Source organism: Semicossyphus pulcher, unplaced genomic scaffold (assembly GCF_022749685.1).
Source record: "Semicossyphus pulcher isolate SPU_LCO1_2020_fin unplaced genomic scaffold, fSemPul1.0.p SCAF_12, whole genome shotgun sequence".
In the NCBI taxonomy this organism is placed as follows: Eukaryota; Metazoa; Chordata; class Actinopteri; order Labriformes; family Labridae; genus Semicossyphus; species Semicossyphus pulcher.
In genome coordinates this window covers 25,869,339-25,891,689 of record NW_027211626.1, presented here as the reverse complement: position 1 = coordinate 25,891,689, position 22,351 = coordinate 25,869,339, and the positions used below count along the sequence as shown (strand labels likewise).

Genomic DNA, 22,351 nt, shown 5'->3' with positions numbered 1-22,351 from the left:
GTAAGTGGGTCAACAAAAACTTCATCATCATCTAGGGACTCTGAATATCTACATCGTTTTTCTTATCTACTCGATAAACACTGAGAAATACATCAGGGATCTGGGCTGCTGCTTCATGGAGGAGAGGGCTCATCCTCTGGGGAGCATGAGTGCAGTAAATCATAGTAGTAAGTAGTAGTGCCCTTTTTTTTAACTGATTATGGGGTCACCAAAACTTTAGTCTCTGCAGACCTGATGTTAAATGAGGTCAATCATTTGTTTGCATCTTGTTAAATTTCAGCTTTATGATGATGCAACAAGAACAATCAGGGGGACACCAAATACTTTAGGGTTCATCCGCTGTGGACTCGGAATATCTACAGTAATTATTGATAAGTGGTGAAAAAAGTCTTAGCTCATCGACTGTCCAAACTTAAAAGGCCTCCTCCTCTGGGCCGTATTTATGTATTCAGTGAATTTCATGGCAATCAAAGGAGGATTCATCCTTCAAAAAAACGTACCAATGTGTACTTGTTTTCAAGTGGAAGTTCTGACTTGATATTTGCACAACTGAAACCGTCAATGAAGTAATCAAAACTTCAGTGTTCATCCTCCATGGACTCTCAACATCTACATTAAATGTTACAATGTAAATCTGAGGAGCATGAATGCACTCAGTTAATGTCAAGAACATAGGATTCATCCTTTGGGGAGCAAAATTATCTATGCAACGTTTAAGTAAATAAAAACGTCATTCTTTGGTGGCCGCGACTTTTGCCTACAGGACAATGTGGACGGTATGTTTGAGATTTCTTTGATCTAAATATTAGACAAACGGCCCAAATGGCCAATCATTCAATTCCTGTAGCCTTCTAGAAGTGGGAGAATAATGAATAAATGTCGGATCACACAGTTTACAGAAGGAGGAGTTAGAGAGAGGGAGAGAAAAAGAACAGATTAAAGAGAGTCCACAGACCGTGTAGTGAGTAAGAGCCCAACTTTACAGACAGATATAATCCCACTGGTCTGGGACTGAAATCCTCTGCTGCTGTCTCACTCTGAGCCTCCATCACCATATGAACAGTTGTATTGTAATTATAGCAACAATCTTTATGTTAATCGTCTTAAAAAGTTGAAGGTGAAGTTGAATAATTTGCAGGTTTATGGTCATATCTTAATCAAAAGAAACATGGAATAGATGTAACCATGGATGAAACCCCAGAGAGACAGTGAGGTGATCGAGGTGTGTACAGTACCTGTCTAAGACGTAGCCCAGCGCCTTCTGCCTGGTCCCAGAGTACACAGAGGGGCTCTTCTCCCAGGCCACCAGGTTGGAAGCATCGTGGAAAAGGTGGATGTTGACCAGATCAAAGGCACTGAATGAAAGAAACACATAGTGAGTGACCTGATTCAACCAGAACATTTGATGCTTCTAAATTAATTAACTTTAATACAGTAACCATTGGCAACTGATAAGAGTGAATGAACTAAATGATGTAGGACCATGCGTGCAGTTTCATTGGCTCACAGGGTTCATTGTACCTGCTGATCACCGTCGCATGAAGGGATTTGTATATTTGTGTTTTAAACCATGCAACCAATAATTTCTTCTTCTCCATGATAATACAAACAAATGGTGAACTGACTGTGTTACTGATCAATGTGCACCTGAAACAGCACCTGGTATCTTTACCTGCAGCCTGCTGCTGTTCAGACTAAGCCTAGTGTTAAGGCTGTATGTGTTCCCTGCACCGTTTGTCCCTTTCCCCCTCCTAATGAGGTTCACCTGGTCTCAGATGCTTAAAACCCCCAGACGTGACATCTGAAGACGAAGGCTTCTGAAGCGGGGCCTGCTGTGGTTCTGCCTCTCAGCAGGGATTTGGTGTTGTTGTGTTTTGTTGGTCGTCAGTTAATGTTTCGGTTGTTTGTGTCCTTCAATAAACCCCATGTATGTGTGTGTTCTAAGGGTAGATGTTACAGAATTATACTCACTGAACTGCATTTGATAACATAGTAATTCAGTGTAGAAATGATTCATTGATCTGATATTTCAATACCAGGCAGCTTACTTTAATTAGCTACGATGCTAAATGGATCATGCCGGCAAGGTTTACTTTTTAGGTTCAGTGTTTTTTGAAGTTTGGTATTTCTAACCATCACCTGACGAAGAGCACTGTGCTGAAACGTGATTATTTAACTTTTTGTGGCATTAAGTGTGCAGGTCTGTCTTATTTTCTTGCTGCCCTGCACGTGATGAGCAAATAACAACCCTTTCTCACAATATCTCATTTCTTATTTAGTGTATGTGTAGGGAGTTCATGTTCAAACTGAACCTACGTACAGTATTGGACTCCGAGCTTATGTGATGAGAATAAATCCCCAGAGAGATTTCTGCATGCTAGACTGTAACAATGAGACACAGGAGGTGTTTTTATCTCTGACTGCGATATCACATTTTTCCTGATGGTGAAACAGAGACCCTTCATGTGAATTCTCTAATTCATCTAACCACAGGTCTCACTACATGCACACACTGATCTGCTTCCTGTCGCTGTAAAGCCAGATATCTCAATGCAGAGTGATGAACGCCTCCCTGCTGATCCTATCTGAGCTGTTTCTGTTAGCACGCTGCTCTGCAGAGCGACCTGCAGGAATCACTCTTATCTGAAGAGGTTTATTCTGCAGAGACGTCCTGAACAGTTAAATACATGCACGGCTCTGACTATCTCTGATCTGATCGCCCCCCTCTCGCTCTCTCTCTCTGCTCCTGTCAAACGTCATGCTCCTATTAAATGCTTACCGTTTCAGCTCTTTAGTTCTCATGTCATCCTTCTATTAGATTACAATCCCCGTCTCCCCCTCCCCCCTCTGATCCCCTGCTCTGCACACTGGAAGCCAGCGTTTGTATTCATCCCACACAGGTTCAATTGCATGTAATGTTTTTTGTCATCTGTCATATGGAGCTGCTTGTCTAACGTGGTTACGTCTAATCAAATCCCTGCTGGTTTCTACGGCACGCAGTCCGTAGAGGACTCAGACACAAGCAGCAGGAGAGTTAGACGTGACATGGTCTGATCTCCATCTCTGATCACAGTGATACAGTCTGAATGATTCGACGAGCAGAGACGAGCAGAGACGAGGTGAGGTGTGTCATTGTAGTAAAAAGAAACTCACCAGTCAGGCAGGGCCCACCGAGTCCTGATGAATCCCTTTCTGGACCACTTGCACTGCAGAACAAACAGACTCAATTTAGCATTTCAAATGTAGGATTTGACAACTGTAAATGTGTGTTTGGACTAAAGGGAAAGCTCATTTTTATTGCATGTTATTTGTAAGAGTTTGAAGGAGGACTCATTTATGTTTAGTTGCAGGTTTACAGGTTAACGTCTGCTGCAAATCTGTCTTACTACAGCGCTCTGAACCCAAAACAAACAGATGTGACTGACATTTAATAACAATAAACAGGCTGCTGAAATAACTACATCATGATGCAGGTTCATAAAAAGTCTGAGTTCATGCTTTGTCAGGTCCGTCGTCAAGATGAGACATGAAACAGCTTTTAAAATTATTTTTTTAAGCAATTTTCAGATTCAATGGCAGGAGAATCTCAGCGCAGTGTGAATGTCTGTCTCAAGAATGGCGTCTCACCAGATGCATCTTTGTTGATTTTGCACGTAAACAAGCCAGACAGAAAATCTGCTTCACATTTAGTCTGAACACAGCTCGAGGAATAACATGTTGAAACAACAACAGTCCAAGTTCAGAAAAGTGAGAAGGTGAATCATCTGGAAGAACTGTTTCTGTCTTTCATCAGTATTAAAAGATAAAATTAAAGATATCATCTGGAAGATGTTCATGTAAATAAATGTCTGTAAGTCTCTATCTGTCTCTGAATGAGGTAACACAATGGTGACTGAGCTTATGGCCCACTGATGAAAGCCTTTGCATTTGCAGTATATAGTATTATTACAGACTGGGTGTCTGTGGCGACGTTCAGGGAAAAAATCACAAGTGGTGCCCAGTTAGTGACGCATTTCCCATCAGCCAGCAGTGGTTGGTCTGCTAGAGAGGGAAGGAGGAGCTAAGCGGCTGCTTTTCCGGTCTCTGCAAGTGTTCTCTGCGAGTAAACAGTAATCTACTATGGCTGAACAAACAAAGAAAAGATGGATGACTACAGATACAACTTCAAAAAGAAGTGAAAATCCAAAGAAAGAGAAACAAACTTGACGCTCAGATGAAGCAAACAGTCTAAAAAGGAAAGCGACCGTCAGCCAGGAAAATCAAGAGTTACAACCGGAGCCAACCGTGGACGTCACACATGCAGCACTGTCTGGATACCTGTGTGCTCCTGCAATTACTGTTTATCGCCAGAGGTGCCGCCAAACAGAACGAAACTGAGATCTTTGAGATTACAACTTTAAGTCCATCAAAATAAATCCAGAAAATTATATTGTATTAAATAATAAAAATTAATGTATATAAAATGAAACTTCTGTTATAAGATAAAATAATTGAAAACCTATAAAGGATTAAGATCGACTGCTACAAGTTGATTTATAAACTTCATACCTGCTTGGCAACTACCTTCCTCTAAAATCAATTTAGTTAGATTCAGTTTATATTGAATATTTTGTATTTTAATGATCAGCAAGCAAAGGATTTATTGGTAGGTTCACCTGCGACTGCCTGGGAGTGTCATCGAATGCATCATATCCCTGAAATCTGAGCGTTCTAAAGCTTGTGTACGTTTTGTCAGTTATTCTGCATCCATCACGGTTTATATTTCAGGTCAGTCTTAACAGGATTATAAGAGTTTGTCTGGAACATGTCTGATTAATAATGCAGAGAAACTGAACCTTCAGCGTGTTCAGGTGAGAGCGATATAAAACACACAGAGCTCAGACTCCGCGTGCAGAAACCTCCTCTGCAGCTGTTTGATCAGATCCCAGCAGCCTCGAGTTAATTATCCAATCACAGAGCAGAGATGTTTCTCAAACAGCACATGATTCACCGTGAAGCTGCTTATTAAAGGAGACAAATTGATGCTGCGAGTGTTCTCATTCTCCTGCTGCCTCTCTCTCGCTGCTGCTCCTAATGGGGAGTTAACTGTGCTGATGAATAAACTAATTAAGGACCAGGTCACATAATTACAAATTGACTAATTTTATTTAAAAAACTCTGATGCAAATTAAAAGGCTAAGAGGTATTTGATTGCGCCTCACATCCTTCAATCTGCATTAGTGCAAGATTAACTGTATCAAATTGAATTACATTAGCATACTTGAATTAATCCATACTGCCTGCAGGATGTATGGGCCCAATTATAACTCGCCGTCCCAACCTCGTGACTTTGAAAGGAGCAAATGGAGGCAGACGTGAGTGTAACACTGCAGCGTTACAGATACACCTTCAAATATTTGATTGAAACAAACGGGAGCAGAATGAAGTGAGTGGAGGAGCAGACGCAGAGAGTTTGTCGAAATAGAACTAAAAGAGAACTAAATCAAGATCTTTCAGTTACTTTATCTCAAACAAATAAGTTTATCAAGTTCAAAATCAAAACGTCTTATTTCACATCATGTGAAAAAGAAATACGATCATTGAACTTTATATTTATAATGATGAAATTATCAGTTTCATCAATATCGTAAACTTTAGAGCTCATACCTTACTGTCACTTTAACTTGTCACTTTCTCCTGCTTGTATAGCAGCTGTATACACCTCCTATTTATATTCTTATTTCTTTATCTATTCTTATTTTTATCCTGTATTTACTGACTTGTTGTTTTGTCCTTGTGCTGCTGCAACACCTGAATTTCCCCCCTGGGATCAATAAAGGATTGATCTTATCTTATCTTATGTTTTTAAGGCAGGTGGATGTAACCGATTTGTCTGCATAAAGCTTCTTGTTCATTTCTTGACATTGTATCCATATACACTTTATATACAGTAGGGGCTCTTTCAAATTAAACTCATAATGCTACGGTTTATTAGATTAGCAACACAGTGCTCCTCCCTTTCGGCAGTCTTCAAACCTGTAAATGTGTCTCTTATGTGAGGTACAGTTTTAGATATTGAATAATTCACAATTCTACAGACAGGCTAAATATCTTCCTCTTACAGTTGTTGAATCAAATATCAGGGAGTCATAAACGTACAACGGTTCCTGTTGGTCGCTGTCTGTCAGAAACAGATTCAGAAGTATTACGGTCACTGTTAGAAACATCCAATCATTCCATGAATATGCTCCTTTTTAACTTACATTAAGAACTTGTTGTATATGTGCAAGTTATTGTTTGATTTTGATTTTGTCTTTATGAAATGTTTTTCATAAAGGTGTCAATCACATCCGAAAACGACCCTGTTGAAATCAAAAAACGTTCTTTCTTTCTTGGTTCCAAAGTAAGATGAAAGCTGTAAAGGTGGTTGAAAACTTCAGAAACTTTGCGCAGGTCAGAAGTGTTTGTAATAGGTGTTACATATGGGATGGAAAAATGTCTCCATACTGCCCATTAAAAAATATTGTGCGCTTCCCTGGCTGCTGCTGTTCTCTTTCTGTTATGGAGGTTTGCATTGGTCTTCTGCATGAATTATCTGGCTTCCTTGTTGTTTGGTGACTCCGCCCACCTGGGATTGCTGACTGGCTGCCCCGGGGTGGAAGTTCATACAAGTCAGGTTTCTTTTGGCTTCTGTCTCTCTCCCTCCCTGGGCAGCCAAGCTCCTGATATCCTTTTTGATTGGTTTGAATCTAAACTCTTTAATGCAAGCTGACTGAGTGGACCTCCCTTTCTTGTTATGGCATAAACAAGCTGTTCTTAACACAATCAGATCTGCTCTGTATGTTGATGTTAAGTTTGGAGAAGAAAGTCTCAGAGTGAGGAGGATGAGGAGGGACAGGATGAAGAGAGCGATGGACTCTGCTCCGCGCCGACACGACTCTGACTGCAGCCAGAGACGTTTAATCTCGATTTAATTTAAAGAGCCATTAACTACAATCGCAGCATTAAAATCCATCATTTCCCTGACACCCGCTCCCAGATTGCCCCATTTCCTGCACGTATGACTGATTGACCCCCGCTGCTTCACCGCTTCCTAATACACACGTTCACAACACACACACACACACACACAAACACACACACGGTAAAGTCAAGACGAAGGAGCATCTGCATATCAGGACATAAGACACACTCTGCTTTCTATTTCACCTGATTTATGTGCTTTTATTTTGTAGTAGGATGTTATCTCGCGCAATCAATAAAAGCACAGAAGAAGAAAATAGTCCCTCTCTATTGGCCGACATGATGACATCATGATTTGGTTGTTGTTGGAGCAGAGACGATGACACAGATGCTGTCCAGCCCCATTTAATCTCCTGCTCAAACATCATCATCACCCCCTCCCTCCCTCGCCCCTGCCTCCCCCGTCCACACACACACACACACACACACACACACACACACACACACACACACGCACACACACACACACACACACACACTTAATAACAGATGAATTTAGCCAATATACTACATCTGCAGGAAATGAATATGTGACGTGTAATCAGAGCAGACATCAGGTTCTGTGGATGTTAAGACTCAGGTGGGAGGGGGAAACGGGGGGGGAGGTGGGCGAGGGAGGGAGTCAAAGGGCGACGGTAAAAGGTCACGAGGCTCGGGGTGACATTGGCTGACCTTCCACAGGTCAGCGATGGCGTCTCCGCCCATGACAGTGATGAACGGCAGCAACACGGAGGGTCACATCCAGGGGGTGTCAGGCAATATACACATACACAGACACCGACTGACCGCAACACACACACACACACACACACACACACACGCAGAAAGAGACAGACAGATGGACAGATGAGAAATTAGGTGAAAAACAGAGAGAAGATGGGGTGATGGAGAAAAAAGGAGACACTGTAAACCACTACATAAAACTCCCCAGTTGTGACCAATGGAAAATTATGCTTCTATAAAATGTCACAGTCAGGATACACACACACACACACACACACACACACACACACACACACACACACACACACACACACACACAAATACACACACACACACACACACACACACACACACACACACACACACACACACACGATCCAAGTCCATGTCCAAAACACCCTCCCGCCGTTGTTCCCGGTCCATCCCGTTTGATTCTTTGACCTTTCTTATATTTCAGCTCAAAGTCTGACCCCCATAAATAATATTATGGCGGGGTGATGTTTGGAGGGAGGGGGGTGATAGAGGAGTGCAGGGAGGGAGGGGGGTGAGGAGGGGGGTGACACAAAAGCCCTGTGACAGAAATGCACTGTGAGTAATAAGTAATACACACAAACGCTGATTGATTTGAGCCCTGCTGGACACTCACATTTATCTTTATTCCATCATCCAGGAGGGCTTTAAATAAGAGGGGGCCTCACATGAGGGGTTATATGACTGGACAGCACATGTATGTGTGGCTGTGTGTGTGTGTGTTCCAGTAAAGATGCAGCACATGTATAGGGAGCCGTCTCTGTCACTGTCAACACTTAAATATTACACTGAACTGACGCAGGAAGGCAAAGTGTTTAAAGACTTGTTATGGTGAATTAATAGACGATAAAACATTTAAAGGGGAAATATTATATATATATAGATTATTATTCTAAGTGTGTGACAACATGACCGACAGGATCCCGACTGAGATAGAGAATTTTTTTTAACCACAAAACAAGCGTTACATCGCTCTCTGCAAACACACCAGACTCCATTTACAAAATCAGTATTTTTACCTCACAGAACACAGGAGTTGCTAATTTTGCTGTTGCTGCCATTGCTTTGTTTTGTTTGTGTTAATGTGTATTACAATAATATTGTGTTGCATCTGAAATAAACAATTTTAACAATAAAGTCAAACAAAAACACAAACAAGCTAACTTGTCAAGGCAGCAGTAGATCAGGAACTCCCATCATCTGTGCGGTAAATTTACTGTTTTTATGAATGGAGTCTGGTGTGTTTGCAGAGAGCGACGTAACGTCTGTTTGTGGTTAAAACAATCATCTTCCTCTGTAACAAAAAGGTCTATCTCTGTAGGGATCCTTTCTGTGATGTTGTCACACACTTAGAATAACAATCTGAGCCTGTCAGTGGAAACAACAAGAACTTTTAGTGGACGCACTTTGATCCATCAAGGATTATGTTGCAGCCATTACAGCCTGTTTCACTGCGGCAGGCTAAACTGGATTAATTCTAAAACTTTTAGTACCTTTTAGTCTTTTAGATCCCTAAATACGTAAAAAAAACAACAACGCATGGTCCAGGTTTAGAAATACCACAATTCCCCTTTAAACAACAAGGAAGCAGCTAAAATAGATTTTTCAGCAGATTTCACCTTTAAAATCAGGACATTTTTTCTCTTCCTTTTGTACGAATAAAAACAAGCTTTCATTTAAACACTATCCCCTCGTTTATGAGCTCCTTACAGTGTCATGGATCCTGCCGTCACATGTGTGTCACAGGTGTCTTGTCTGGTGATAAATGCAGAGAGCGTTTTACAAGCGATGCCCGTTTAAATGACTTCATCTCCTTACCATGGCGTCCATGAATCACGTGTGGAGCTTAAATCAAAGGAGGGGAACATGAGGGAAGTTAACTTTCATCGGGGGCAGAACTTGAAAGTAATCACAGCCCTGTATCAGAGCGACTACAGAGGGCAGCATGAAAAGTCAATGCTTTTATGGACACGCTCGCGCTGCCAAACAACAAATACAAACTGTTATGGATGTTGATCTACAGCCTGTCCACTGCTGCCTTCTCTCTTTCTCTTCGGTGTAAAACAATCAATAGCAAGGGCACATTAAGGTCCGGGTCGTATACTTTATTTATATAAGGCAATGACAAATCCTTATGATGCAATGGTTTTTGGAGGCATGTATTACCGCGCCAAACAAATAAATATATTAATGCCCGCTGGGGAGGTGGAGAGATTGACGGAACAACGGGTAACGTAAGCCGCCAAATCCATCATGCCGACCTTTCAGAAGAAATGGACCCACAATTTTGTCCACTTCCTTCTTATTCAGCATTTCAATTAATGTCCCGGCCGCTCTCTCCTTCACTCGAGCTATAACTCAGGCAGGGATTACGGAAAGAAGGGATGCTTTGCATATGGACGCGCTGTCACTTAAATCAGAATCAAGCAGGAAGTGATTTTATCCAATATTTCACTTATGACACTTTTTAAAAGCTAAGAGAAAAAAGCTCCAGGAGCCTGACGGAAAGGAAAATGTGTCCAATCAAAGAAATATTACTCAGGAAGGAGAGAGGTGTTTGGATTAATTTAGCTGTCTCAAATGTAGCAGTGTGGAGTTAAACAATGAGGTAATTAACTGATGAGTCTGCTGACAGGAAGTTTAATATTGATGATTTAAAGATGCAACCAACAACTGTTTTCACTGTGGATGAATCTGTCGATCTTTTTCTACATTAATTGATTAGAGGTTTTGTCTACAAGATGTCAAGAAAATAATATTAATAATTTATGTATAAAGCACTCGTCAGAAAGTTTTAGAGTCTGTGCATTAAAGAGAGCAAAGCAAAGTCATACGCGGCGGTCATTAAATCAATTAAATTAATAAAAACAAACAAAAGGTGTTAATAAGTGAAATCATAATTAAGTAAAGACAAAAGCGTCATAGTTAAACGTTAAAATCAGCTCTTTACATGTTTGTTTGAGGAGGAAACGGCACCTTTTGCTGTAACTTTGGAAGAGATAAAAGAGTTTAGATCATCAGGGGAGACCAGCAGAGATATGATTTGAAATATATAAATAGTTAATAAAGGTGTAATTAGAACATGTTTCTGGGTCCAGTTCAAAGCTGATTAATAACATAAACTGTTCAATTACAAAATCAGTGTAAAATAAACATTTGGAAAAACTTGCAACTATTTAGACGTCACCTTTGTCTTTGGTAAAACCACTGAGGGAATCTTGTCTGTAGAAGAAATCTAATAATATATAGAGCTGCAACTATTAATTAAATATCAATTAGTTTATGAATAGAAAACTATTTGGATCATTGATTTACCAGTTTAATTTCTCTTTTACGAAAGCGGAAACGTTCTTGTTTTTATCCACTTCAATGGAAACAAATCTCTTTGTGTTGGGAGAAAACAAGATATTTAATGACTTCTTTCTGGATGTTTTTTAACATTTTCAGATATTTTATAGATCAAACACTCGTCAATTAATCCAGAAAATAATCAGCAGAATTATAGACGGATTAATCCAAAGTTTAAATAATCTTTAGAACCTCGAATGTGTCTGAACAGGTGACGTGCAGGGAAACGTTCTGACTGACATGTTCTCTCTATTGGACACACACGCACACACACACACACACACACACACACACACACACACACACACACACCCGCTGCATGATGTCATCAGCAGCCCGCTCAGTGACACTTTATTAATGGTGGACTGTAAAGGTAAGACACGAGCTGAGGAACACACATCTGTCTCCCAGCATGCACCTGTGCTGTCTGCTGTCACTCTCTAACCTTCCTGTGAGCCTCAGGATGAATCTCTCACACTCGTTATTTCTCCGCTTTGATCACTTACGAGCATGTAAACAAGAAGACCCGCCCTCTGCGTCTCTTTTATTCACTTTAAATCATCCTGCTCCGCGTTTCTTACAACAATTACTCGGCTGCGTGACCCGCAGCTGGGGGACCCGAGCGACTGGTTCGGGAGGCTCGTGTGCGGCGGTCTGCCGGGTCCAGGATCCGCGTGTAATAGGATTCCTCAAAGCTGCAGATGGATGGCAAATCTAGGCGGTTTCATCTACTAAAAGAGGGCATAAATCAGCGGCGGAGGAAGCGGGGACGAGGCAGGGGTTATCACCAGTCTGCCTCCCTCATGAGAGCTTTGCATTAAAGCATTAGTGAAATTAATTCATCTTTCATAAGAGGTTTGAGCAGTATCTGTGATCTATGATAACAACCAATTTCTCACTACGGAGCAGGAGGAGGAGGAGGAGGAGGAGGAGGAGAAAAAATACTCGGCGACCCTGATAGACTACACAAATCTGCTCTTTTTAAATGGGCTAACATTATCTGGAGTGCTGCTCTCTGGAGCATCATCCCAGATTCATATCGCAGCCGGGAAGGAGGCATAAATCACCGGGCAAAACTTTTCTCATCTGCCCCTCCTGCACACACACGCACACACACACACACGCACACACACACGCACACACACACACACACACGCACACACGCACACACGTGCACGCACACACACTCCTTTCTCTCCTCTCACGCTGGTTTGTTTTCTGTCCTCGTCCTGTTAAATGCAGAACAATACTTCTGCTGTAATCATTCTAAACGGCTTCAATCAGTGTAATTGGTTTTAGATCATCTGTGCAATGGGAAAGAGGGAAACCGAGAGGTTGAGTGTGTGTGTGTGTGTGTGTGTGTGTGTGTGAGTGTTTGCGAGGCTGGGGAGTCCTGCAGTGTGTGAAAGAGACGGAAATTGGGGGGAAGTGTGTGAAGGGGCCGTATCCGTCTGTTTTGCATATATTTGCCGAGGCGGCCGGCGGAGCATGGTTGACAGATGAGTGGGGAGTGCGGGGATGACACACGGGCGGCCGTGCTCTTTATTACTATATCAGCACAGACATGCTCGGCGCTCAGCTCCCCCTCTGAGCGCGCAGCACACACACACCGAGGCTAGGAAGCTGAAACACAGCGGAGTGAGCAGAGAGATGCATCATGGGACACGGCCGACACAGCGAGGACTTTCTCTGATTCATGGTTTCGATGTTTTAGAATGATTTGTCTTCAGATCAGTTTCAGCTGGAAATGTGACGGGAAAACAAACAAAAACGATGCATAGAAAATGAAAAAGTATGAACTCATGTCCTCGACATAACAAGGACACTCTCTGATTCTTGATTTAAATTCTTTCGCCTCATTTTTCTTGGATTTTCTTGCAGCAGAAAATGAAATTTGACAAAACTAAAAAATAAAATACTCAGAGACAAATCTATAAATTAAATCTTTGTTTGTATAAATTATAGATGACTGGGCATTGCGGATGCCTAAAATAAACAGAATAAAACCACAAAGTTCCCCTATTTTATCATCTTTTTTGGCAGTCTTGTTTAAGGGAAAATATATCAGAAGAATTAAATGATGTTTTGTCTTCTTATAAACAACAGTAAAGGATCTGTGTGGTTTAAAGTGCAGAAGGAGCTGTACTTTAAATTTACAGCTCTGTCATTAAAAGCACCTCCATCAGTCAGTCAGGTGTAGTGACCCTCGCTTCACCCACCTCAGGAAAGTAGTCCTGTGGAAACTTCTCCTTCTCCAGCGAGGGGGTGGTTTCTAGTGTCTCCGAGTACGTCTCCTTCCCCACCACCTTCTTGAATTTCTTGGCTAAAGACGAGACGGACAGAGGAGAGAGAACAGGAGACAGTTTATTCTAACAAACATGGCAGGTTCATCTCTGGAGGCCCGCTGTGTTTGTGAGAGTCTGAACTTCCGGATTAAATGAGCTCACTGCTGCTCAGACAACTGCACCACCTGCTGGTCAGAATAAAGAACAGCAGGAAGAGAGGAGAGGGCTCAGCATGGGGGAAATCATTCATCTCAGTCTTTGATCTCACAGGAAGATCATCTTAGTTTGTTAACACTGACCCTGAATAGAGCCCTAAAATAACCGAGCCAACCAGGAGGAGAGTTTCTCCTTTGAATGCTTTAAAGGTTTTTGTTGTTCTTCATATCAGGATCAGCAGTGTAATGTGATACTGTTAACACAGTTATTGAAAACGCTATGTGAGGCAAGGTCATGATATATATTTGTGAACAGTCAGAGTTTGTTTTGTTTTGACGTCAATCTGTGCAGGAAGCTGAATTTCCTTTAAACCACAGAGAGAATAAAAGTCTCTGTTAATAAGCAGCTAATATCTCTTTGTCACAGAGGATGATGTAACATGTCACAGAAGCTGGAAGTAACAAAGATAGTGTCTGCATTCTGTGTTAGTCTCTCAGATGCTCCTCAGCAAACAGGAGGTCAGGAGGGGCTGCAAGCTGAGCTGCAGCTAATGACGTTAGCTCAGATTTAATGTGAGGATTCCTTCACACAAGGTGCCTACAGGGAGCTGAGGTATCCACAGAGGTCTCCTCCTCTCCAAAACAGACACACAGTAATTAAAACTGATACAACACTGAACAAAGCAGTTTCACGTTAATAATCTCTTTGGCACAGATTCAGAGGCTGTTAGCCGAGCTGCTGCTAACATTAGCTTAGCACGTTTCTCATATAACTTCCAGACGTCTGATGAAAACTTACAAAGATCTACAACAGTGATGTGATGTGACCTGCACAGGGAGAAATCAGCCGGCTGGAATGTTTTAGTGTCCAACATGCAGGCTAAAGAGTGATGCTGCCTGTTGTCATCTTTACTTCTGCTCTGTGTTGGAGGCTGATTTATACATATAAAATAGAAACAGCCCAAAGTTCATCATCTCTATCAACACACTATACTTAAAAAGACTTCTGACTTGTTGACTTTGTTTCTTACTCTGAAAGGTCAAAAACCTGTGAAGAAGGCCGACAGCTCGGCTCCACAGCATGAAGAGTATTCTATGTATTTCTGACTTTAAATCAAATCTTTAAACGTGTGTGTGTGTGTGTGTGTGTGTGTACAGGGGGACCTCCTGACCCCTCCCCTGCCTGCGCCCTGTCCTTCACTGGGGTAACGGGTGCTAATGCTGACTCTGGTCTAATAGAAAGCAAGGCGCCTCCACATCTATATCCCCTCTTTAATTAGCGCGGCCGCCGGACCCCGGGGCCCTCTGACACGGCAGGCTGATGAGACCGCCGTAACTGTCCAATAACCCGCCGCACACCATTACTGCAGGCCCGAAATCTTATGAATTAAATCCTAATATTAATAAGCATTACCATCCGGTGGGCCTGCCTTCACATTATCCTCAGAGCCAATCTCAGCGTGCTGGCTCTGATGGAAGCGGGAATAGCCTGCAAATGGTTGTGTGTGATATGCAGGGGTGGGATGAGGGGGCACCGTGTGGGGCTTTTATTTTGACACAGCGGTGTGTGTGTGTGTGTGTTTGAGGGGGGGGGCACTCACCTTTGAAATCAAACTGGTGGATGTTTTTCAAAGACTCGTGGATAAAGTAGAAACTTCCCAGAGCCTGAAAGAGAGAGAGGAAGAGAGAGGAAGGTCGGTGAGATGTGGAGACATTTTCTGTAAATGATTTCAAGATATTTAGCTGTTTATTTGATGTGGATCCAGTCCGAGAGCAAGTCAAGATTCTTCACATGAAAAAGGGGAAGTAATACTCTTACATTACTAATCATTTTGGCGAAACTTCCAACAGGTTCAAGAACTATTATTTCTAGAGTTGTTCCAATACCAGTGACGGAAATGCCTCCGATACAGCCTAAAATGTGGTATCGGATATGAGCACGAAGCCAGTCAATGCACCAATCAGATAGCATGATTAATCAGCTTCCCAAAACATCAACTTGTTTCTACTTAAACAAAACACTTCACAGCAGTGATATAAATTCTGTCTGCAACTAGCAAGTACTGTCAAAGAGCTGCAAAGAAGAACGGTGGGATGCTAGCAGAGAGCGTAAAGTTAGTCAAAGCTAGCTAAGTGTCAGCTATCAGTGTTTTTTTATTCATATTTTAAAACTGCATTCATTAAATTTGAAGTTAAGACAATGAACAAGGTAAAGCAGAAAGAAAGGACACGTTTAAAGTATAAAGATCCGGGTTTTTCCGACACCTAACGGCAGACACAGGAGGGCAGGAGAGGCTGCTAGCCGGGCTGTCGCTAACATTAGCTCAGCTTGTTTGTAGGTCAGGATTCCTCCAGTGTAACGAGCCAAAAATAAAAGCAGTAATAAAACATCCACACAGGGAGGAAGAGATAAATTAGAACATCTTCACATTGTTTCTCATGCAGCTCCTAATCTGTCCTCCATGAGTGTGCAGAGCTTTGACCCAACGCCACAACACTCGACTAATAAACTGTGCTCTTTAACACACTCCACAGCACACTACACACCACCACTACACAACAACAGGTGCACCGTGCTTCCCGTACAGTACGCTCCGGGCTCAGACTCTTCTAATGTGACGAGTCAACAATCGGAGCTTTCAAAGGACACATTCAGATGGACTTTTGAACGAGCAAAGATCGACTTCAATAGGCTTAAAATCTTAATTTTCCCTGTGAACAATCAGGAAACTTTCCCAGTCGGGGGACGAGCCAATCAAAGTGTGTGGGAAGAAGACGGAGTGGGAGAGGTGCAGAGAGGGGATTTGATGCGGTTCACAGTCCGCTACACTGCTTTCTGTCGCCCTCTTTACATTTAGGGCAAACGGAGGCAAAGCTCAGGCTCAATCCGCTCTGTCTTTGAGATCGCAGCAGACTCTCAGCTCGGGATAATTCTGTCTCCTTCTGCCCTCAAAGGGAGCGGGAGGGGGTGGAGTGCAACTTTTAATACAACGTAAGAGCACAGAGGGAAGTAACAAAGTACAAACACTTAGTTACTGTACATAAGGAGAGTTTTACTACTTATATCTCCTAAACAGGCTCGTTACTTCATCTTTAATGCATTTTCCTATCATTTAGATTTTTGCATCATTACGATGCACCGTCCAAACATCAAGAGCAACTTCTCCATCAGGTCATGTCACACAGGACAGACGTCACATGAAGAAAAGGAGGTAAGAGACGTGTGAAGACAAACAGACAACATGTGACGTCTGTGAGCGACCGGGAGGAGCCACATGGAGGAAAGTGAAGCAGCCAACATGGCCGACTTTAACAGTCTCCAAATATGAGGTGAGCTTCAGTTAGCTTAGCACAGAAACAGCCGGGAGTAATGTCCTTCAGAGGGACACGTCCTACTTCATACTGTGAGGACGTTTCACAGCCTGGACTGGATGATACTTCGGTATCTTTACGTCTACTTGATTAAAAAGCGTGTGTACTTTCACCACCTCTGCTAAGATAAAAGAGTTTCAGATAAAAATCAGCAAAGATTTGAGGCGGGACATGATGGAGGTAAAGTCTCAGGTACGCTAAAAGAAGGAGCGATGGATTTATTTGGGTGTGATCAGGAGAAGAAGGAGACGTGCAGCAGAAAAGGCTCCGTGCATGCAGGAGGATTCAGTCTGGAGGGTTCCTCCTGCAGACGCGTCTCCCCGGCTCGCTGGGGGACAGTTTGGGCCGGCGCGCTCGCTCTCTGCATTATTTATGAGCGCCGGCACATCTTGAGATTAAACATTTGCTGATTTGTCAAAAGCACAAACATGAGGTCCTGCCCATCTCCTTGACATATAAGTTCAGCCGACGGAAAACACTGTCGCACATTTAATTGATGAGAACGGCGGCTGGTGACCCGGACCCCCTCCTGCTCTGACGGAGGCTGAGGAAGAGGAGGGAGGTGGGGGGGGCGGCGCTGGGCGAAGCAGGACTCAAGGTCACAGCTTCCCATAGCGAGAGGACGGCTTCCAGGAAGGCCCCCCTGCACGGATCTGCGCTCACTCGTCTTTATGTTCTCTTTCACCTTAAAGTGCCGACAACAGGCGCAGGCAGAGATGGATATGAGAGCGGGCCGGGGGAGGGAAAACTGAGCCATCCGTCAACACGCTGCCACTATGCTAACTGCTGCTGTTTGTGGAAATATTTCAGCAGGTAGTCGAGTCAGAATGACGGCTGTGATTTATGACGCGCGGGGAATTATGGAGAAAAATGACAGATTTCACTCTATTAGAAATTAAATCTCAGACCTGTGATTCCTTCAGAAAGCCAAAGTGTGACTGCAGAAACAATTAGTCGATTCATCAAAGTGTGTGATGGAGAAGCAAGAGGCAAATATTTTAATAAAAGATGGAAGGAAATGAAAAAAGAGTTTATTAAGAAGAAAGATTTACTGCTGCTCCAACACGAGGACAAACTATAGAGCTATACACACAATCACCGTGTGCTCGGGGATGCTGTGATGGCCTTTTCTCTTTATTCTGACTGTTTTCTTAGAAATTATTAATCAATTTATTGGAAAAATACCCAACAGATAAATCTATTTATAAATAATGATCAGCTGAAACTCTAAAAAGGTCACACAGCGGCTCAAAGACAACAGCAAAAGTTTGACTTCAGTCTTCATCGAATCTTCAATCTGCAAAAATCGAAATGAAGAAGTGAAAGTGGAAATGTTTTTGCTTCTTAAAGAGGATTTACTGTCACTGTGATGATGTTCTTAGAACCATGACTGGAGTTATTATACAACTACAATATACCAACACCTGATGCACAGAAGAGGAAACATTATATAAAGAGCTGAACTGGCTGTGACATCCCTCTGTCACGTATGGTGCTGTACTTTGGTCACATGACAGGAGATGTCATGTGACCAACAGAAGACAGGTATTTGCTGCACGTCTTGTTGGCAGCTTGTAAGAAGGGCGTCACAAAGAGACGGTACGAGGCAGAATCGTCAACAGAAGACGAACGGGTGAAAGTTGTGAATGAAAGATATGATTGGAAGAGTTCAAGAGGAGCGATGCCAAGAGAGACGGACAACGAAAAGACAGGAGGACGAACTGCTGGACATGATGAGAGAAGAGAAACGTTTTCTTTTTGAGACATTGAATCCAGACGTTTTCATGTTTTTAGTCTTTTGTTGCTTTCTCTCGTCTGTGTTGTCATGGAAATGTAAAAAAAAAAAAGTGAAAAAAATAAGAAATGTCTTTATTTGATAAGACCTTCTGACTTTCCTCAACAAAATAATCATAACAGCAATAAAAGACACACTCAGTGACTGATTTCATTAGGAAGAAGAACAGGAGGAAGAAGAAGAAGAACAGGAGAACAGGAGGGAGAAGAAGAAGAACAGGAGGAAGAAGAAGAAGAACAGGAGAACAGGAGGGAGAAGAAGAAGAACAGGAGGAAGAAGAAGAAGAACAGGAGAACAGGAGGGAGAAGAAGAAGAACAGGAGGAAGAAGAAGAAGAACAGGAGGAAGAAGAAGCAGAACAGGAGGAAGAAGAAGAAGAACAGGAGGAAGAAGAAGAAAAGTAATGTAATGCAAAGAGTCTTGATCTGATTTTATGTAACAAATAAAAATAAAGCCGAACTGAAGAACTAAATGATGAAACCTTAAACAAGAAGCAGCCTCTCTCTCTGTATCTCTCGCTTGTCTCTCTCTCTCTCTCTGTGTCTCTCTGTCTCTGTCCCTCTCTCTGTCCCTCTCTCTCCGTGTCTCTGTCTCTCTCTCTATCCGTGTCTCTCTCTCTGTGTCTCTCTCTCGCCCTCTCTCCCTCTCTCTCTCTGTCCCTCTCCTTCTCTCTCTCCGTGTCCCTCTGTCTCTCTCTCTCCATGTCTCTCTGTCTCTCTCTCACTCCGTGTCTCTCTGTCTCTCTCTCACTCCGTGTCTCTCTCTCACTCCGTGTCTCTCTCTGTGTCTCTCTCTGTCCCTCTCTCTCTCTGTGTCTCTCTCTCTCTCTCTGTCCCTCTCTCTCTCTCTCTCTCTGTCTCTCCATCCCTCCACAGTCCCTCTCTCCTCCAGACCACAACAAACTGAATGAATATGACACCAAACAAACGGGCATGAATCTCTCCTCAAATAAATGATCAACAGCTCTGCTTAAGTGGCTATCCGTGTAATCGCGGAGATCTACTTAACCCTGCACCCTGATAAATATTTATCTGACATCAGCTGCTCTCCCTCCTCTTCCTCCTGCGGCACTCTTCATGAAGAAGCTATTATATTAGCAGGGCACAATTAATCCACGTGTCTGCTCTCATGACAGCCTCCTGGCCTTCATTAGGGCCGCGCTGCGCTGACAGGCCGCGCTGATCCGCCACCAGGAGCTCCACAATGGCCCGTGTCAGACGTATGTTTGTCACGTCCCTCTTTATTGATTAGCTGCCACATTCACTTGAAATAATTAAAAGTATATTTTACATATTTATAAACCCCACTGCCACGGCGGCTACTTAATTTTCCATTAGTAAAATGCACTCTATTAAGTGCAGCGTGAGGGCCGCGGGGGAGGAGGGGGGAGGAGGGAGGGGAGATGAGTAATCACCATAATTGTAGATGGAAAGACAATAAGCGGCCATAAAAGGCGGTTTATGACTCGTCCTGGCAGAGCTGTCTCTTATCACAGCTTGTATCGGACTCACAGATAAGAAGGGCACGCTGATGCAAGGTGTGTGTGTGTGTGTGTGTGTGTGTGTGTGTGTGTGTGTGTGTAGCTGACATTTCCAAAAGCCCCAGCAGATACAGGCTGAACAAGTCCCAATAGACTGTCTGTGGAAAATAGAGACTTGCGAGCAGCAGTACATAGCCTGCATACTGTGCTCCGCTGAATGCTTTATCGATACCCGGGGCTGCAGAGATGAGTCCTGGCTGCGGCGGGAAGCAGGAATTCTGTGACCTCCGCATAGATTTTCTGCGTTTAATGTGAAAAATGAGCCATAAAGCAAACATAAAAGTAATAATTTTTCTTCAAGGTCTCACCTCCAATCTGTGCGGAGGGAGAGAGTCCGGTCCCAGGAGAGCCGACACACACACACACTGCGGTGTCATTGCCGTGTCACTGTACAGCCTCAGGGTAATGTTCTGCAGAGTGCAGGCTGATGGCTGTGTGCAGCAGCTGATGAGTGTGTGTGTTAAAGAGATGATGCACTCATATAGAGCTCTAACAAGGGGAGCTGACTCTGGACATGTGGATGTACGTGGTTGTTCTGATCTTAAACGGCTCATTCCTGATGCTGTTATGCACTTTTCCTCGCACACAGAAAAATCTGGCTGCATTTAGTTTTTGAGTTATTACATTTTAATAACGAGTCACCATGAGTGGGAATGATTTTTGCATCACTTGTTTTGTATTTAGCAGAAAATAACTCAATAAAATGATGAAGCTGTGACCTTTGTTTGGGTCTGTATCAAACAAACATCTGCTAACATCTCTGCAGCACGACAGGACTTTGTTAAGGAGATTTAGTCAAATGTTTAAATGTTTTTTATGCAATAACAATCCTTAACTCCCCTACTGCTTGACATTTGCTGCTTTCTTTTATAAAGATATTTGTTGGACTGCAGGTTGGACTAAACAGGAAATGTGAGCGTGTTCTCTTTGGCTCTGAGAACACATGTCGAAGTCTGTAACATGTGACGGAGGGTTAAAACAGTTTGTGTCATTTCTATCAGTCGTGTTTCAGTTTGGGGGTTTGTTTACATCCTGTTCATCTGCAGGACTCTGCAGTAGAAATAGTCTGCCAGTATGTTTTCATTGTGTCATGAATAACAGAAAAATGCATCTTTTTCACCTGATTTTCTCACATCAACACACCAAACATTTATCCATCTAAAATAATTCTAAATGCAGCAACAAAATATATTCTAAGTTTTAGTGTTTGGAGATTTTATGAGCAGAGTGTAAAGGCTTTTATAGTTGCATCATGGGTATTTCAGCTGATCATAATGTTGTTTGATTTAAAGATATTTAAAATGACAACATAAAAGAAAAAGAAAAAAAACATATAACATAAGGCAAATCGCAATAACCACATTTTTTCTGAGTCTCAATTTATAACTAGAAAAAGGATGAAGTGAAAAAAGCGTATCGAGTCCGACCCCTTCTTCCTATAAACTCTATCACCTCGGTCCGGGCCGAAGCATTCAAAATAACACGAAAGAATACAGACACTATTTAACCAGGCAAAAAAACAGATACACACTCGTGATGAAGATGAAGATTTGTTTAAACTTGCTTCATGTTTGACATGTTTTCATTTCTTCACTGCAGCTGCTCCACAGATTAACTCCCTTTGTTGGAGCACAATGAAGTTCAGCATCGCTTCTAACTACTTGTTTTCTGAATAAATGTTCCTCTGAGATTGTGTTTAGTTTTAAAATGTCTGAGTATCTTTAAATGCTTCATATGCATCAAACTGTAAAACCTGAAGATAATCTAAGTTATGCTCTAGTTATTATTGATTTCATTCGAGATCAATTTAAACAGGATTATGCAAACATGACTTCCTGCTGTCGAGTTCACCTCCTCTCTCTGCTGCCCGTGCGTCCACACATTTTATAACGTAACACAATGATGTCATCGAGTGATGACTTAAAAAATGGACGCCTTAGATTTGTGTTGCAAAAACAATGAAGTGCAGCTTTTTTAGTTTTCATTTTAAACAGACTTATTCGAAGAACAGTCTCCCACGGCTGCTCAGAGCGTCTGCTCTCATGTTCTGCGATATAACCCGCTGATCTTATTACTACAGACAATCTGTGCACTTCCTGTAA

At 42.5% G+C, this 22,351-nt stretch overlaps 1 protein-coding gene across 2 annotated transcripts in view; it reads right to left on the bottom strand.

The window, feature by feature from the left end:
* Positions 1-22,351, bottom strand: part of LOC138589011 (inositol polyphosphate-5-phosphatase A) — a 177,762-nt gene that overhangs the window by 64,343 nt on the left and 91,068 nt on the right. For both annotated transcript variants that reach the window (XM_069659282.1, XM_069659281.1), the window contains exons 5-8: positions 15,145-15,208; positions 13,323-13,426; positions 3,154-3,206; positions 1,236-1,355 (exon numbers count right to left, since the gene is read on the bottom strand). In XM_069659282.1, the coding sequence (XP_069515383.1) occupies positions 1,236-1,355; positions 3,154-3,206; positions 13,323-13,426; positions 15,145-15,208 (341 nt within the window). The remainder of the gene's footprint in view (positions 1-1,235; positions 1,356-3,153; positions 3,207-13,322; positions 13,427-15,144; positions 15,209-22,351) is intronic.